General features: G+C 44.3%; 1 protein-coding gene across 3 annotated transcripts in view; it reads left to right on the plus strand.

Annotated features, from left to right (window-relative positions):
- Positions 1-3171: 3171 nt before the first annotated feature.
- FBN1 (fibrillin 1) overlaps positions 3172-18825 on the plus strand; it is a 164082-nt gene continuing 148428 nt past the window's right edge. For all 3 annotated transcript variants that reach the window (XR_011143704.1, XM_068958240.1, XM_068958242.1), the window contains exons 1-2: positions 3172-3347; positions 18526-18608. Coding sequence is in view for 2 of the 3 variants with exons in the window: in XM_068958240.1 (XP_068814341.1) it covers positions 3172-3347; positions 18526-18608 (259 nt within the window). In the remaining variant the exon portion in view is untranslated. The remainder of the gene's footprint in view (positions 3348-18525; positions 18609-18825) is intronic.

The following is an 18825-nucleotide window of genomic DNA, read 5'->3' on the forward strand; positions in this document are numbered from 1 at the left end:
CTTTGCACAATGCTACATTGTCGTTTTAACAAGCATAGACATACCAAAAAATCTTTTTCACAAAATGCTTCTGTGGCAGACAAACATGGAAAAACTTTGAAAAATCAAATTCCTATTTATCCACAGACTGGCTGCAGCAGGATAGTCAACGTTTCAGATTTATCTAAACCCCTCATTTCTACTTCTGTGGTACAAACTACAAATTAGTAATATTCTGTATGCAAAATCAAAATTAACTGATTACTTCATACAAGCTACAGAATAATGGTGTAAGGTTTGGGTCGCTACTGTCTTGGGCCTTGTTCAGACACACTGAAGAGCCATACTCTGAATGCCATTGCTTATTTCTTGTGGTACTGTCATCATATTTCAATGCCTATCTATATTTTACCTGCTTTTGATGTGAATGCTGAAAGTTTACACATTGAAATGTTAATCAGCGACACTAGAATGGGTAAAGGGAAATGACTGTTTGCAGATTATAAAATCTTTCCATCTCCTTGATGATAAAAATCAGCCAAAATAAAATGCTTAGAATGCTGTTACTGTGTTGAGGACGCACAAATACAGCATTTCCTGTACTGGCTTAAATACGTCTTTGTTAATTTAGAAGGTTAACGTCTATTTATATATATAACACAAAGAACTACTATAAAAAGAGATTTAAGCTACTTATTTCAAATGGTATCTATCATATTTTAATTGTGCTATCATTAGAGCTGGCAAGCAGAGAAAGAAAACCTTGCACAGCACTTCCCCCCCCCCCCCCCCCCCCCGCAGTGTATTGTACTAGTGGTACCTGGTGTAATATGCGTGCACTTTTGGGCAGGGTGGTTCGGCAGCTGCTCTGCGTGGCTGGTCAGCTACTTGCTTATCAAATTATGCAGCTAAACTTTTGGAACAGCAGTTCTGTAGTACGGGACCATTCAGAATACCTGGCAGAAACTTAAAACAAACAAAAAACTGTCAAATCATCTGTAAGTGAGGAGCAGCTGAATATGCAAGATGCTTGCTTTTTTGCTTTTGTATTTTCCGTGTATGTTGAGATGTGATAATCCTACTATTAACTGGGGTGGGGGGAACCCTGGAATTACGCCGGCGTTATAGGTTTCTGTTTCCAGTATGGTAGTGGTTTGCTCTCCTGCAGAATTTCCAAAATCGGTCTTGGAGCCTGTCATGGACCAAAAAAAAGACTGCTAGATTTTGTTTGTTTGATAAGGATGAGACAAGCATTTGTTCTGGAGCTGGCTCTACAGAATTAGTACTAATAACTTCATGAGAGAGCTACAATTCTATTAAGGTTGGAATATGCCTTGAAGAGTTTCCTTTCTCTTGTAAGGACTGATCTGAAGTCCAGTGCGTTTGAGAAGAAATTTTCATTGACATCCGTAAGCTTTGGGCTAGACGATGTTATTAGGAACAGACAATTTATTGTTGTGTACTTTATCATTAGGAATTTTGCACAATTTTGAAAGCAGAAAAGCAGTTCCTGCTGAGTCCTGCAAGTGCATTCACGGAGGTTTCTTGTACCCCCTGCTATGCAGCAGGTATTTTAGTTTGAACTGGCTTTGTGTGTGTGTGTGTGTATATATCTTGTCATTGCACTGAATCTCTGGTTTTGGTTTGTGTGTTAAATCTAGAAGTATCCACATTTAGTGTTTTATGTTTTCCACTAATGAAAATTGATCTAGGTGATCTTTGTGCCCCAATTTCCTTAGCACTTGCTCTTGAGTGTGTGATTTCCACTTTGAGGAGTTAATCTTCCATTTTGCTGAAAATCAGCTGCCAGAAACTGAAAAAATAACGGCTCTTCAGTGCGGTAAGACACAAAGCGGTAGCCGTTCGCTGTGCCTCGCGCCTGAGCGCCAGCTTGCTTGTAAAAGGTTCAGAACTCACCTAACGTCCCCGTACCGCCCCCAAACCTGTCAAAACCGCGATTATGCAGCTTCCAGCCCTGGAATGAAGTACTATGGGATCTATAAACCAGATTATAAATATGCATGTGTTCAGGATATAAAAGCTGTCGCCCTGCAGGGCGCCCCTGCCGTGCGCGCGCGGTCGCTCCCGCCGCCCGCCCGCGCAGCCCGGCCGCTGGGCAGCGCGTTACGCGGCGCCCGGCAGCCCCCAAGGTGAAGCCGGCGCCGTCGCTATTCTTCCTTATACGGGAAACACAGCATTGTGTTTTTAGGGCACTGAATCGATGCGAAAGGCTGCACCTCTAGGCTGCATATACGGGTTTTTAGAGGGAGGCGGAGGAGCCCGCCGCTGCCAGCCTCTTCCCCCCCCCTCCCGGCGGGTCGGGCACCCGCGGCGCTGCGCAGGGCAGCGGCGGGACCGCGGCGTCCCCCCCCCCCCCCCCCGGCCCGGGTGCGCGCGGGGACCTCGCCCTGCTGCTGCTGCCGCCGCCACCGCGGGGCCGGGCGGGGCGGGGGCGCAGGTGGCCGCGGCGCCCCCCGGTCGCCCCCGGGGCCCGGCCGCCTCCCGCCCGGGGCGGCGCGGGGGGCGCTTTTATTGGCCTCCGTCTCGCGAGAGCGCGCGCGGGCGATACTTGAGGAGGAGGGGGGGGAGAGGAGGGGAAAAAGGAGGCGGAGGGAGGAGGGAGGGGGCAGCTGGAGCCGCAGCTGGAGCAGCGGTGGGTGCAGCGGCCGCAGCTGGAACAGCAGCGGGAACGGCAGCCGGCGGCGGCGGCGGCGGCAGCGGCGGCGGCTCCGGCGGGTGCGCCCGGCGCAGCGGGCTCCGCGCGGGCGGGCGGGCGGGCGGGCGGGGGGTCTCGCTGCCCGCGGCTGTCCCGCGGGCGGGCTGCGCGCCCCCGGCCTGGCACCGCGGCGGTGCCCGGCTGGCGGAGCCGCGGGCGGGGAGGGCTCCTGCCGTGCGGCGGGGGCTCCGGCGCGGCGGGGCCGCGAGCGCTGGCGGATGCTGCGCGAGGGCAGGCAGCGCCCGCGCGGCTCCGGCGGCCCCTCGGCCCGCGCTCGCGCCGGGCGGCGATGCCCGCCTCTCCCCAGCCCCTAACGGCCCCCTCCCTTCTCCCCTCGCAGCGCGCTGCGGAGAGGCTCGGCTGAGGCAGGCGGCGGGGACCGGCGGGCGTCGGCGGCGAAGAGCGGGAGCAGGAGGAGCAGGCGGCGGAGGAGGAGGAGGCGGCGGCCGCTCGCAGCCCGGGGGCTCGGCGGCGCGATGTGGCGGGGGCGGCTGCTGGGGATCGCCCTGGGAGTCGCCGTGCTCTGGGCGTCGCAGGCGGGCGCCGCCGCCGCCGCCGCCGGGCACTCGGAGGCGGCCAGCGCCAAGGAGAGCCGGGCCAGCCGGGCCAAGCGGCGAGGGCAGGGCGGCGGCGGGCACGACGCGCTCAAAGGGTAGGTGCGGGGCGGCGACGGCGGCGGCGGGGCGGGGGGGGTGGGGAGCGGCGGCGGGCTGAGGGGCCGGCGGCGGCGGCGGGCGGCAGAACCCCGCGGCCGCGCGTGCCCTTCCCGCCGCCGCCGCCGCCTCAGCCCGCGCGGGCCGGGGCCGCCCGCGGACGGGCGGGCGGGGGCCGCTTTGGGTGCTGGAGCACCTCGCGCCGGCGGTGCGAGCGTCCGACGTGACGGCCCGGGGCGCGCTCGGCCGAGCGGGGTGTCCGTCCCGTCCCGTCCCGTCCCGTGTCCCCCCGCCCGAGGGGGACATCTCTGTCAGGTGGAGCGTTTTCCAGCGTTTCTCGTGGCGCGCCTTGCCAGCGCGAAAACACTCGGTAAGTGAGGTGAAAAGTGCTGCGCGTGCCCTGAGTTGACAGCTCGGTTTATCCAAAAGGTTAAAAAAAAAAAAAAAACCCTCTCGGTGTTGGAGGAAAAAAAGAGGTTTGTGTTCTTAGGTGTTCCTGTGCACCTTTTCAGCCCGTAGCCAAATGCTTACCTCAGCAAGTAGAGGGCAGATGTAGCAAAAATGATAGGGAGATGATTATGCTTCAGGAAGGGATGCAAGATACTTTCTCTCTTTTCCGGATTTCCCCCAAAAGGAATTTTACATCTTTATTTTCAGAGGACTCGATGACTGTGCTTTACTTCGTTGCTGACTTCCTCATGCTTATATCATGCTCATCGTTTACATGCGAATGTACAGTCTTGCCTTTTTTTATGCTTGTCCCATTGGAAAAGGTGCTTAGTTCATGTTTTAGATCCTTATCCTGCAAAAACGTGTGTAAACGATTGGTATTTTTTTTCAAGGATCTGAATTTTTAGGGTCAGACTCTCTTATTTCATTTCCACATACCTGATCACCAGAGAAATAGTTGGACAAAGTAGATTCTTCCTGTGACAAAACTGCTGTTGGCAGCGAGGTATACATAGCAGGGTTTGCCGGACTAATTGCACGTCCTGCAAGTTTTGAAAGGATTATAAGGAAAAATATTTATCAGAAAGTATTGTTCAGAAGGCTTTAATAGTGGGTTTTTTTTTTCTTTTTCTTTTTAGAACTCTCATTTAAGTATCAAGTAGACAAACACCATTTTCTGGTCACTGGGACTAAATGTGCTGTCTCGCACACATGTGCTGACTCCATTCGCTTGGTGGGAGTTGTAGGCATGTATCAGGGGATAAAATTTGCTTTATTGAGCAAAACAGTTGCTCTAAAGCTATGTTGTTTAGACAGTAATAATAGAACATCAGGACATGTTATTTCAAGTATTATTTTTTTTCTGAAACCTAAAATATGTTAGGGTAAGTATTTAATCGTATGAATTTATTCATGTGTTTAATTGAAACCTTCCGTTTCTTCTGTTCTTTGCAGCGATTCTTCCTTTCGTTGTGTATATCTGTGAGTTATGTGTCTGTTTAGCAATCTGAGAATCTAGAGTTAGTAGCAATACCAATTTCAGATATTCTATAGCTTGGTCAATTATTTGGAATATTACAGTTCTGAATGAGTGCCCTTGGGAAGCAGGTTCTTAACAAGACGATAGCAGTTTGTCAGATGATCTGAGGTGCAGTAAAAGACAAAACAAATCATAAGTTTGGTTGATTGTTAGACTTTCTTTGCAAGGGTCGTTTGAGGCTGAGAGTAGAATGCCCAAGTTGCTTAAGGAGATGGAAATCCTTTTGTTAATACATAATCATCTTTGTTGTTGTTGGGAGAATCCTGCTGGACACTTCTAATTTAGAAATTGCAGGCACTTCCGTAGGTGTGGTAGTATGCTGTAGAAAATGAATAAAAAGAATTGTCATTTTAACAGACAAGATTGGAAGTAATTCTTCAGAAATCCAGATGGAAAACATATTTTGAATGTACAGGAATTGTATATGCATTAGACAAGGAGAATTCAGTGTTATTAAATGGATTAAAGCACTAAAAATAGGATTTTACAAGAATACATGCTATTTTTCTGTCTTGTTCAGTAAAGATATATTACGGAATCTGAGAGTTCTAATACAAATAATAGATACTGGGAAACTTTTCGTATTGTTGTAGTTGACAGAGTAAGACTCTTCTTTGCAATGAACTTTTGCTCTGATTGTAAGAATCTGAAGAAACATTTTTAGAAAATCCTTTAAATTTAGAATTTGCGTTTTAGGAGATGAACATTGAAATTCTTTCAGCATTTAAAAATATTGAGGACAGTCTCTATGCAAATAGAGGTCTTATATGTAAAAACGAGGAAGTCTAGGATTTACTGTTTCATTTCTGGTGATTTTTCACACTTCTGTGTCTTACTACGAGTTGTTCGTTGCAAGAGTTGTTTGCTTTCTTCCTTATGACTTTTGCCTCATGGGTTAGACTAGTGAGTTGTCCGAACACATGATATGATTTTAGAGGTATATTTTAACTTCAGTTATCACAAATTATGTGGAAAAACCTCTTAGGTATTCATTAGAGAGAAGACTTTAAGCTTGCTGCTCATGTAGTTAGAATTGATCCAACTATGAGGGCATTAGCAATTAAGTGCTTGTAACGTCATGCGAGTTTTAATAAGGTAATCTAAGCCAACATGTGTTTTTGTCCTAGCGCCTCTAATTGTTCAGAAAACAACCAGGATAAAGGTGGCAACTATTTCAAAATATAACTAGATTTTTCAGTTTCGTATCCAGCATTCATACCTTGAAATAACAAATGGAAATATATATGGAATCTGTTGTGGCTCAGCAAGTTAAAATAATAAGCATGCCATATAGACACTTTTAACCTCTAGACCCCCAAAGACTTTAGGATAAACGTTAATGTGTTGAATTACAAGATGTCAAGCTTTTATCCTTCTACTACTTAAACATGTGAGAATGTAGCATGAAGTTTTGAAGAAAGAAAAACTACAAAATTGAACCGTGAATGGGAAGTTCTTTCTAGACAATATAAGCATTAAGTGAAACGTATAAATGTTTGAACCATTTACATGAAAAATAATTTACTGGTTCAGCACTTCACTGAATACAAGCAGTGCTATGATTAAGGATTTTATCGTTAATTACGATTTCCTATTTTCTGATGATGATAATACAGAGACCTCAAACTTTAATGGGAGTGAATCAGTGGTTAGATAACCTTTGAAGCAGTATTTGTCAGCATATTTCTCAGTATAATGGCCATAGAAAGCAACTATTTGCCTAGTAGCTCAGCTGAGGTTTTGAAAGAACTAAGATTTCTTCAAGACACCCTGAATTGTGATGTAATGACTCTAATTAAGACACTACTTAAGTGGATTTGTGCAAGAATGATTTAATTTATTTGTTGTTATTAAGTTGAAATGCTAATGAATATTTCAGAACAGAATAGTTAGCTCCAATATGATTCATAAAACTCTTGGATTAAAACTATTCAACAGTAGATTGGGTTTTTTGGATCGATTTCTGTTGGTCATACTCTCAGAACAAATCCACAGATGCACTGAAATGCTTACTTGCGTAAACTGTATTGGCTCTGACCCTTTTTATGCATCGCTGCTCCCTGCAATAAAATAAATCTTATAAATCTATAACATAATTCCAGTATTCAAATATATAATTAAGGCTTCTGGTTTTCATTTTAAACCAATATTTACCACTAAAAGCCTGCTGAAGAAAAGCAGACTTACCGTACCGGTAAATATTGGTTTATACTGAAAAACCTCAAACATTTTTCTTACCACTTTTGGCCCGCACACCTCTGGCTGGCTGCTGTTGCCACACCTTGTCAGTGTCACATTGTGGACAGGGAGAGGCTGAATGCTGAGGGCTAGTACATTGGGAATGATAATTAAAAAAAACACCCTAAAAATGCAGTAGAAACAGCTCTTTGGATTGCTACCTGCCAACATCCTGTATATCCTGTGAATTTTCACGTATAGAAGTGGCACCATCAATTTTAAATATGGGGCAATTGAAAAAATATACAAGTTACCGTGGTGACTGATGTTCCAGAGTATCACCTGGTTTCCGGGCAGAATGGAAGTTATCATCCCAGGCCTCTGTACCTTACGCTGTAAAACCAGTTACAGATGAAGACTTTTTATGCCAATGCATCCGAATGCAAAAACCTGAGGTCTTTGGCAGCTAAACATAGTGTAAGATTCTGCACCTGTCTGAGTTTATCTGCCAATGGCTGTGGTTTTTTTTTTTGTTATTACGTTATTGTGTACATAAATGGAAATCTAATTCAAGAATGAAATGAGTTCAGAGGTCTTGGCGCCGTGTCTCATACACTTGTTTCCTTTCCCCCAGTGTGATGTGATTTGATGCAGGTGTGAACGTCTCTGAGGAGCAGGTTGCACGTGTGGATTAGGACTGGGGCAAGCATGCCGAACCGGGCAGGAGGAGGCACAGAATTTGTTCTGTGGCTGGCAAGAACTCTTATTAACGCTTCCTGAAGGGCTAACACTTAAAGAGGGCTAAATGCGTTGTTTTTAGTTCTGATCATATGGATGCCTTCCTCTGACTGCCACAACGTATTTTAATTAGATTTTTGAATATATTATTTTTCTCAAAATATTTAAATTTTAAAATACATTTAATGAAAGATATCTGATAGAACTCTGTACTGAATTTCTTTATCCAGAGCCAGCAGCCATGCAAGAGCTCCCATGTTAGCATTCTTGTTATAGTTCCATGTTGTTCTTGAGCCTGAAGTAAAACAGTAAAAAGTACTTAATCTTCAGGCCTATGTGCTCTCCACTTAGGTTTCCAAGTCCTGTTGTACAGACACCTCCTCTTTAAAAGGCATGGCCTTAATCCAAATTCTGTTTTATGATTTATAGGAATAGACTCCTAGGCCTGCCTAGATGGTAATGCAGAATTAGGACTCGATTCTTTCAGGCTCTCCAGTGAAAAGCCATTTTATGGTTAAACCTTCTGCTTAGGCTTCATTCACTATTACAGGCTTCATTCACTAGTAAGTGACTTAAACACACATGATTCTGTCACCAGCCTCTTAGCCAGTCTGCCACCTGTAATTTTTTTCATATCATGTTTTAGCTGGACTCAGATGGTTTTGAAGTGTTGTGTGTCTGTTATTTGGAATTTGAATCAGCCCTCCCCCTCCCCCCAATACATTAGAAAACCTAAGGTAATTCCTCAGAGTTACTCGATGTTTTTTCCCATTTTACGGTTGTAAGTCACAAATAAAGCAAAGGCTACAGTGAGCAGTATAGTAGCGTTCTTGAGATGCTGTATGAAACATGATTGTGTTGGCAATACTGTAAAAGTGGCTCAGGGCAGTCAGATGAAGCAGATTCCTGTTTTGGTCACCGGGCACCACTTTGCCAAGAGGACGTGCTGAAAACGAGGAGGGCAGGACCCGATGTGGTTCTTTTCCTTCTTTCTCTCTCTTTTTTTTTTTTCTTCCCAGCTCTTGGCTATATCAGGCTGCCTCGATAGCTGATCTAGATGCTGCAGCATGGGTCAGACCTGGCCTGTGATCAGGTTGTACTTCATGTCCGGAATGAGAAGTGAATTTTGTAATTCACTTTGTGCCCCAACATAGGAAGGCAAGTTGCTGTTGTCTCTTCTGAAGGGGTCCTGTGAAAGGCGGATTGTGGCTCTGACTAATTCATGGGCAGGTTAGAAACGGATTTATGCTACCTGTTACTCGCAGGGCGAGAGTTTTTACGGCTTGTGCTCGGTTTCTGTGTGTGTGTTCCAGGTAATCGTTTTCTTTGCGGAGGTGTGGTGGAATTGTCTGATCTCTTGGGCGGTGTGGTCTGTATGGAGCCTTTCTGTTCACAGCCAGAGGGTCTTCAGCCGGGCTTTCGTGAGCGGACAAGTAGCGTTCGGTCTTGTGAGATGGCAGGTGCAAAGGGCGGTGGGGGGGAGCAGCACCTGCAGAGCGTGCGTCTGACTGCAGCAATGCGTGCACAAGGCATTTGCAGGGCGCAGTCTGATGTGAGTATGTTTGCTGTGTTAACTGGATAGGCTATGCTACGAGCAGCTTCACCCAGCAGCGTCAGAAAATTTGGGGCTGTATTTGGATTTGAGGATGCAGGACGTGAAGTACGCACTGGGCTGCTCTGTTTCTTTGCGAGTGATGGGAAGACCACTGAGTTAGGTCTTGGCAGGTGCTGTCTGCCTGTCTGCTTCATTTATGGTAATTCTTAGTGAATAAAATCACAGCTTCTGTTTTCCTGTGTGCTCATTTTTTTCTCTCTTGGAGTGCAACATTCAGCAGTGATGCTCTTAGCACAATCTTCTTCATTGTCATTCATCTTCCCTCCTGCAAACTTGAATGTTTTCTGTCCAGAGTTTAATACAAATGTTCATGATGGTCACTTTAAATACACTCATAGATTCATCAGCCTCTGATTATTAGAACAATATTATCCAAAACAAGACCCAAACTATCTAGCCCGATGGATCACCAGAAAAACTTCCCCTTTAGAGGAAGCAGACATTGGCTAATAGGAGGTCATCCCTACTTGAACAAAGCAATAGGAGCTAGAGACTTTGAATGTCTGCTCGTGAAAATAGTCAGGAATTAATCATTTGCTCTTTCACTCTGCAGTGAAGATCACCCTCCATCTTGTTCCTCTTCTTCCTTATCTCCCTGCTTGAACCCCAGCGATCAAGAGGATGTGGGTATGTGTGTGTCACTTTGGTCTTACTCCGCAGACTCAGTTAATATTTTTTTTTTCTAGAGTGGGACTATTGTGGCCTGGAGAGTTTCTGATAATCCATCACACTGTGCTGGAAAGAATATTTGTCGCTAAATTTTGTACTGCAGACATCTCCTTTGATTGTTTTCTCATCAATTCTCAGCTTGCAGTCTCAGTTTTACTTTTTTTCAGGGCTTCAGATCTACAGAATGGCCTCATTCTTGCCAAGGTTGGTGTGTAGGTAGAGAAGAATCACTGTCTTTTTTTTTGTGACAGTTCAGTTAGGTTTGGCTCTTCTCCGGGAGGTATGTTGGAAAGTAAAATGTAGCCTGTTAAATTAAAACCTGCACCTTCTGGTTTTGCTTACATATCTCCACTGAAGTATGAAGGACTTCTAGCTTTTATCTGGAAGAATACTTTGAATATTGACTTGCTGGAGAATCTGTTGTTTTCCTTTCTACTTCTCATTTTACAAAAAATGATTCATGACCATTAAAGCCTCAGAAATACCAAATGGAAGCCACAGTTCTTTTGTCTACAGTCTTAATCATTTTCATCCTCTTTTTCAAGCTTCCCTCTCTCTCATGTGTTGCTGGAGGACATCAGAATATCCAGTGATGTTCAGTTGAGGTTTCAAACAAAAATTTGTTTCCTTTCAGGAACTTTATTTTTTTTTCCCTGTCTCTCTTCTTCTACTTTTGTTTTCCCCTCTGATATTTCATCTTTTTCTTTTCCTTGCGTACAGAGTGAATTCCCAATGACTGTTGTGGGCAGGGTGAGTCAAAGCCGTGGGATCAGTATCAACAGCTTTTTCTGTTGTGCTGTAGCAGACATGCAGTTCACTTACCTTTTAAAAACACAGTATTGCTCTCTCAGCAAGAAAAGATTTAGGGAAAGGTACAGTGTGCTCTGGGGGGAGGAGGAGGAGGAAGGACTCTATCTTACCTGAAATAAAACTTCCAGTAGCCTAAGGGGAAGCATTTTAAATAAAAGCTAGAGGCATTGCTTAATACCTAACGATATTCATTGGCAAGCCTTACACACCATCATGGTTATGAGACTCTCTCCCAGAGCGCTTGGATTTGTTCCTGACTGACTGGTTTTTGAGCTCGTCTTTCTTGCCCCTCTGAGCTGGTTTCTGAGTAGTGACTCTCACAAAGCCACCAGCGTGCAAAGGAGATGCGTGTATGTAAGCACGTGTATGCAAGCGTGCGTTCTCGGGAGGTTAGACCCCGTCAGCCTCTGCTCCTCCGCCTTGGCCAGCCTTCTGTGGTCTGCTCTACCTCTCTGCTCCTGGGAGCCTCTACCCTATCTCCAGCCAGAAATTTGGGACGTTTTTCTTGGGCTCTGAGTTTCTTTGAGCTCTGAGGGGTGCCTCAGAGAGGGTTGTCCATCTCTCTGGTGCACCTCTTTCTGGGCACCTTGTTCACGGCTGCGTCAGCCTTCAGCATTGGACAGGGGGGCAGCCGGGCCGCACAGGGTGGTGGGAAGCCCTCAGGCAGCAGCAGCAAGCCTTAGGGCTCAGCTGGGGGCATGGCCTGCATCCTGCCCTGTGCTGCAGCCAGGTCTGCGTGGCACAGCTGGGCAGAGCACCTGAGCTTGGTGGTGTGTTTTCTCATGAGAGGTTGTTAGAGGTCTATGCATGTCGATGGGCATCAGCAGTGATGTGGTGATGCTGGCAGTAATGCAGGAATTGTGACCTGGTCTCTCCCTGTCCCTCCGCTTGGAAGTGAAATCTGGAGAGGTCAGCGTTGCCCTATAGTCACTTCTGTTTCCCGTTGGGTGTGAGGCATGTTTAGGGCCACTAGGGTAAAAGGTTATGGACATGGTTTGTGTCCCTTGAGCGCACCCTTTTTTTGAAGAAAGTACCTGCTGGTTGTCTTGTTTCCGAGCCATGCTTGACTGGCCCAGCAAATAGTTTTTGTGGTGGCATGCTTGTGCTTTGTATGTCTGGTACAGCCATGTAAATTGGGTGTCAAACTGGACCCATTGACATTCCCATGAGGAACAATGTGGGAATATGTGCCAGAAATGTGTCCGTCTTTGGCTCTGAAGGAGAACAATGCCTGGCTGTCAGGTTAAATAAGTCTGTTGCTATGAAAGAGACAGCAGATTATCAGAACCAGTGCAGAAAAATCCACTTAATGTCAAATATTGTTGTCCGATTGCTGTGTTTAGCTGTCACAGTATGATGGGAGTTAGGGTTAGAAAAGTGTTCAGTGTTGCTGCAGGAAACTTGCTTGTCATTTTGAACTCTGGACTTGCGCATAGGCCTCACGGCTGCAGAGCCAAAGACACCCGTAGAGCTGCTCAGCATGTTATTTTTTTAGTTGAACTGAGCCAGCATTCTGGGACAGCAGTACTCTTACTGTCAGAGTGAGAAATAGTTATCATATTAGGCGCTCTGCGTGGCAGAGACATCCAAGCTCACTTACTGTATGGTAAAAATCTGTATGCCAGAAGCAATCCTTTGCATGTAAAAGAAATATTTTGCATAAAAAATGGGTTGAGTTTTTGAAGATGTGAAGATGGATGCTTACCCATTATAGGATAATAGAAGCTAAACTCTTTGTTCTTGGAGTCTAGCATTGTTTCACAGATTTTCCTTTTTATACTATTGAAATAGCTTTCAAGACCCCACCTAAGGATCTTCACTGAATGCTGAAAAGGGCACAGTGATTAGAAACAGCATGCTTTTCTAATATGTAGGTAAACAATCCTGAGCTAATAAATCTAATATTTAGCAAAACAGTCCTAATTTGTAGTATTTGGGATGTGTGGAAGGGAAGGGCTACGCATGCTAGATACAGATTGGCGTTGGCGTTTGTGCTCTATGCCGCGCGCAGTGCTGCCTCTCTAAGGGGGTTCCAGCTTGCTGGAACTGGGTCCGAGGCCCCCCATGACCCACCAGGTTGAGGCATGCTGCTTCCCCAGGCTCTGAGACATGGAGCGGTGCATGCACAGGCGACGAGTGGGTCGGGAAGGCTGCTTGTCATGCGTCTGAGCTGCCAGTTGCCGTGTCCCGTTTACTGGACCGTCCCATCACAGCCCTGCTTTGTTGCTCACTCTTAAGAGGTGGAAGGCACCAGCTGCACAGAGCGAGGCGTTTTCGGTATTGCCTGAAGGATGCACCAAGTGCGTTGCTTCTGGGTCCCGGTCATTTAGATGGGAAGGGACCTCTGAAGGCCGTGTGGTCCAGCTCCTGCTCAAAGCAGCGTAAACTTCAACCAAGTTGCTCAGAGCCCTGTCCAATCGAGTGTTACCTATCTGTAAGGATGGACATTCTTGAATCTGTGGGAGAGTTGAGTAAAGCTCCGGGGGAGCTGTGACACTTCTCAGAGGGCAATGGCTTCTAGCGTTTGCTCCGAGATGCTGAGGAGTTTTAAAATGTACATAAGGTTGTTTTATGATAAAGGTTTGATTATGTGTCTCTGGAAAACAGCTAGCAAAACCTATTCTTACATTCTGGAACTGTAGCTAGGATTTTTTAGTACATTGGATATATTCAGACTTGCAGAGACACATTTTTAAGACCAGCCTACTGGTTTTTCAGGTACAGTTTGTCGTTCTTTTTAACACTCAGTCTACGGGCACACGACTTTAATTTTTGTGTGGAAGTGATCAGCAAATAGCGTTGGGTACAGTTTTAGCAGGTACCAGCTTTATTCGTATAAGAATAGAAACAAACGAAGGTTCCTGTAAAAAATAACAGTTGGCTGATGGTGTTATTTTAACTTTTATCTCTTTTGCCAGAAAACTGGGTCTCTACGTTACGTTAAGCCTACGCCAGCTGCTGCAGCGAAGGAGTTAATAGAAAAAGTTCACTAAACATTTTCTTGCAAGGAGGAGTCCATGTGTATTTTCATAGGGAGAGGAAAAGTGAGTTGAGGGAATGGTTAGAAGTGTTCCTCTCTCATCCTGAATCTCAGCTCAGCATTATCAGATGATCGGCTGTCTCTCTTACTCTCTCAGCCGGTCTCTGCCCACTCTGTCTAGTCTCTCCGTCTAATTTATTCAAGACCCACGCTTTGGGCTTGATTCAACCTGGGTTACGCCAGCACTGGCCAGTGCATGGCAGTGCTGCTGACAGAATTTCCGCCCGAAGCTTAGCTCACAAAAATGCCAGAAACTCTTCCTCCCGTGGGAGCAGTGGATGGGCAACGCTTTCTTCAGGAGAGGGCTGTCATTTCCTCAAGGGGTCACAGGCAGGGCAAAGCGGGGATGTGCTGAATTGGCGCATCCCCTGGTGCGGGGCTCTAGTGGAGCTCTGGCTGTGCTCCAGAATTACCTTCCTCTGCCAGAGCTCCTGGAGAGGACGGCAACAGCGCTGGAAGCGGCACTGGACGGTGCTGGGATTGGCTGCCACTCCCCACGACCTACTTCGGATGATGCTTTTGAACACTTCCCTCTCTTCCCTAGCTATCCGATGCCGTGACTGCCTGATTATATCTGATAGGAAGGCACTGCTAAGCTTACCGTGTGATTTGCCAGCTACCGTTTTGCATTTGCGTCTTGTTCTGAATTAGTAGCCAGTTGCTCTCTAATCACGTGCTTTTTGGCAGAGTCAGAGGGCTGCTCATCCTCATGGCTACAGAGGAGCAGGAGTAGCCAGGGAGGAGAGGGCCTGGTTGTGTCTTCCCATGAGAGCAGGACCATGTTGTCCAGTGGGGAAAAGGGACAGCTGGAAGGTGTGCGCTGGGGCAGAGCGCTTCCTTGGTGGTAGGATCGAGCATGTCTAGCAGAACAAGCTGGTGTTGGGGCAGTGCTGAAACATGAAGGTAGATTATTTTAAATCTTATTGTGTACCTTGTTGTATGATATACATAAATAATCCGTTAGATATTTCAGTGACATAAGGGGTATGTCTTGGGGACCCTTGGCAAAACACATCCGGTTGGTACTTCTCTGTTAGGTGTGTTAACATTTTGACTGAGGAGCTATATCCTCCTCCTCCTCGGTCCTGCGCAGACTGGGTCCCTGTGCCTGCACTGAATCAAAAAGTTTTGAGTTGTGCAGAGGTGGAAAGGAAAGAGGAAGCTTTACTTCCTAACGGGAGCGGAGGTTCCCTGCTGTTGCTCCTGAGGAGGAGAATCTTCTGTTTCCGTGCGTACAGATGCTGTTAGCTGAACCTGTCATTCTCAGGCATTACTTACGGGAACTGCAGGATTAACATTTCTCTCTCAGCTGTTCTAATACTTTTCTAGTTGATGATTAACATTTTCTGTTAATTATTCAACTCATTTAGCTACTGAATTTGTACTTGCACATCATTAAGTAAGACATAATTTCTTGTTTATTTTAGACATCTTTGAGGAAACTCTGGGCATCAGTTGTAGCTTCTCTCAGCACTGTACCATTATGGAAATCCTTTATAGTTTACAAGTGCATAAGTGACTCTGAAATAAAGTGACGGCCTCCCTCTCCCCCCCCCCCCCCCCCAAAGAAATTGGAAACATGGCTTACCATGGACTGTCTTTTTTGTTGTGATCACTCATGTCTTCTCACTCTGCTAACAAAAACAGTTTTACAAAGATATAAAATGCTTCTTTAGTGTTCATAGTCTATAATACCAGCAGGAAAACATGTTCTATGAAACGCAGTGGTGGATAACTGTTTACATTAAGTACCATGGTATAGCCTTTAAAGTTTGGTTGATGGTTGTTAGGACATAAAAATAGTTGGATGAAAATAATAATTTAGGGAAAGGTAATATTTCCACAGGTAGAGGGATGGACTAAGCGAATTGTTAAATCTACCTAGCCATGTTTTATGTGCTTCTCTGAATAGAAACTATGTGATAGTATGTTTTTGTTCCATTTTTCTGTAACTGAGAACTGGTAAATACATTACCAGTGAGATATTGTGTCCAATAATGTCACTGGGACCATGAGTAGATTACTGTACTGTGCATATTGTTTAATATTAATGTCATCACAAGATAAGGTTGCTTGAACATGATCTTTACTCCTTTAAATTATTTTACCTTCAGTAGCTTTTGTGTTATGCTTCAGAATTTTTTGTTTCATTGTTCTTGATTGCTTCTTTTTGAGATATATGGCCTGTAATTCAGCAGCCCTCAAAAATATCAACAAATTTAACCTTCTGGCTTGATTCTTTTTAAACATATTTTACAAACAGACACAAGCAGCTTCGTTTGGAAGGTGAAGGGCACCTCTCTCCCTCTCTCCCTCTCAAAGAAGCCTACAGTAGAGTTCAGTATTTAATATAGGTTTCTTTTATAAAGCTAGACAGAAGCTTTCTGACGAAAAAGTGTTCCAGTGGAAAATGCACTTGTCAGGCTCAAACTGTTCCATAGAAGTGTAGTTTGATGACTTTTTTTTTTTTCTTTCCTTTTTTTTTCTGGAAACTAAGCAGACTGCCTCAGAGTTGGAGCTCTTTGGGTATATGGCTTAGCCTAACCATGTGGACAGCCTCATGGGCTCTCAGGGTCTCTGACTTCATGTTTGCTGGCACATCTAAGTTTTCCAGGGCCTTGTTTTGGAAACAGATTTTAAAAATTGGGTTTCCCCATGGCATAGAAGCTGCTCCTGACTCTTAACTTGGACCAGATGGTCCCCAAAACCATACAGTTGCTGAGACTAAAATTTGACTGAGTATCTAAATATCACTTTGTGGTTATTTGTTTATAGCTTATTACCAACCTGAATCAGAAATAAGTAGTTTATGCCTGCAGTGGTAACAGGTAGCAACAAACCCATTCTGTCTGTCTTAATAAGTTTGATTATTTCTCCTGACTGGAGAAGGTGAAAAGCAATCTTGCTTGTCTGCTTGCCAGTCTTACTTGGCAGTTGATAGTGGAGCAACATTTGGCATTGATGAACAGGGAACTCTAGGAAAGTTGCTTGGTTATAGCCCTGCAGGGAAGTAGCTGACATTACTAAAACTGAATACATTGGAATTCTGTGAATAAGAAGGCTTAGAGTCTGTAACACCAGCTGTAGGAAGGGGAAAGGGCTCTGCGGCATGTCCAGTTGTGTAGCTCACATTTATCTCCGTTGCTGCTTTGTAATTATCCAAAACCAATTAAGGTAATAGTAACGTTTGCTTTGACTTAAGTAGTTTCTGGCCAAGCACTTAATGAAAAGACTAGGTGTCGCTGAAGTTGGTGTAATTGTAATACTTGAAATTGTATTAACAATGCAAATCCCTAAATAAATACAGTATAAAAATCCTATTACTCAGAAAATGTGCACATATAAATGTTTGTATATATCAAGATTGTTTGTCTTGAGTTGCCTCACCATATGAGGTAACTATTGTTTACTTAGACATTGCAATACTAGGGACGAAGAACTTTCTAAAAGACCAAGGACAAAATAATAATAAAACCCCCTTCCTAAAACAATAAACAATTTAAATCTGTCTCTGATCTGTATACGATATTTTAATAAAGCTGTTTCTAGGAAGTACTAGTTTATGGCAAGCTTTACTTACATTAATCTATTGAGTAATTGCTTGTAATATTAATACCTATTGTAAAATTTTCCTCTTATAAGATTATGAAACATACTACAAAAGGAGGTACATTTTCTCAAATTTGAAGCTATCTCTTGCTAGTTTTGCTTCTATGGATAAAAGCATTACACAAATGCAACAGCTTAGATTAAAAAAAGATTTAGCATCAGTGAGGAACATTGAACGGTTTCAGCTTTTGTATTTTCACCAATAAAATCATGATATGAGTAGTGTCATGTTCTGTAAGACTTCATTGTAAACTCTAGTGATACAGTTATCAGAAAGAGTAAATATGGGTGAGAAGTATGGATTAGAAAGAGAAATTCATGTGGATCTGTCATTAATGAAGTGTTAGAAGTACTCATTGCAGAAGGCTCTTTATTCTTTTCATAGGACCTTGTCTCTCTATACACATCCACATTCTAGACTTTTTTGACAGTAAGTCATTTTTGTTAATGAAGCATTTGCATTTTTTGGCCCTTTTAATTGGCTAATGTCATGGTTGGCATGTTTCACTCGTGTGTACATGGTTTTGCTCATGGACAAAACAGGGAATAGTAGTAGTGCTTTAGAGTAGAATAAAGAAGAGAAGAGAACATGAGACTTAGAAACTATCGTTTGGCGGGCACTCGATTTCCTTGGTGTTTCCTGATGATGATGGGTGTGATCCCTCATTTTATATTTAAGTGGGATTTTTGCTAGTCTGTGGAACAGAGCCTGAGCATGCCAAAACCCTGTTTTCTGGTACAGCAGGACGAGGTACCTTTCCAGGTGTAGAATTATATAAGATGAGTTTTGTCCTTTCTGTTTCTCTTGTTTAGATGTTACTGATTTGATTTCATGTTTTATGATGTAATCTCCAACTTGAAAGAGTGTATGTTCCCTAAATAAAAAACTATGCCATTCAGTTCTGCGAAAAACACAACATTTTTATTTATTGAAATGTATGTTGCAGTGACTCTGTTTTTTTATGTGTTTGTGCCTCTACTTTTAAAACATATTTTTGAGTGAAATAATAATTTATCCTTTTTTTCCAGACCTAATGTGTGTGGATCACGTTACAATGCTTACTGTTGCCCTGGATGGAAAACTTTACCTGGTGGAAACCAATGCATAGTCCGTAAGTTAATCCAGTTGTATATTATGACTGAGGTTTATCTTTGTCCCTATATGTCAGGGTGTTTTTAATTGTGTGCCAGAACTGAAAATGTGTTTCTGGATGGTTTCAATAGCAGCTATACGTCATCTCTTTACCGTTTTCAATATATTAAGCTAATGTACAAAGTCTTAGGGGCTACACTGTAGTGATGTGATACCAGTATTTAACAAGGGATTAA

This window comes from Struthio camelus, chromosome 12 (genome assembly GCF_040807025.1).
Source record: "Struthio camelus isolate bStrCam1 chromosome 12, bStrCam1.hap1, whole genome shotgun sequence".
Classification (NCBI taxonomy): domain Eukaryota; kingdom Metazoa; phylum Chordata; class Aves; order Struthioniformes; family Struthionidae; genus Struthio; species Struthio camelus.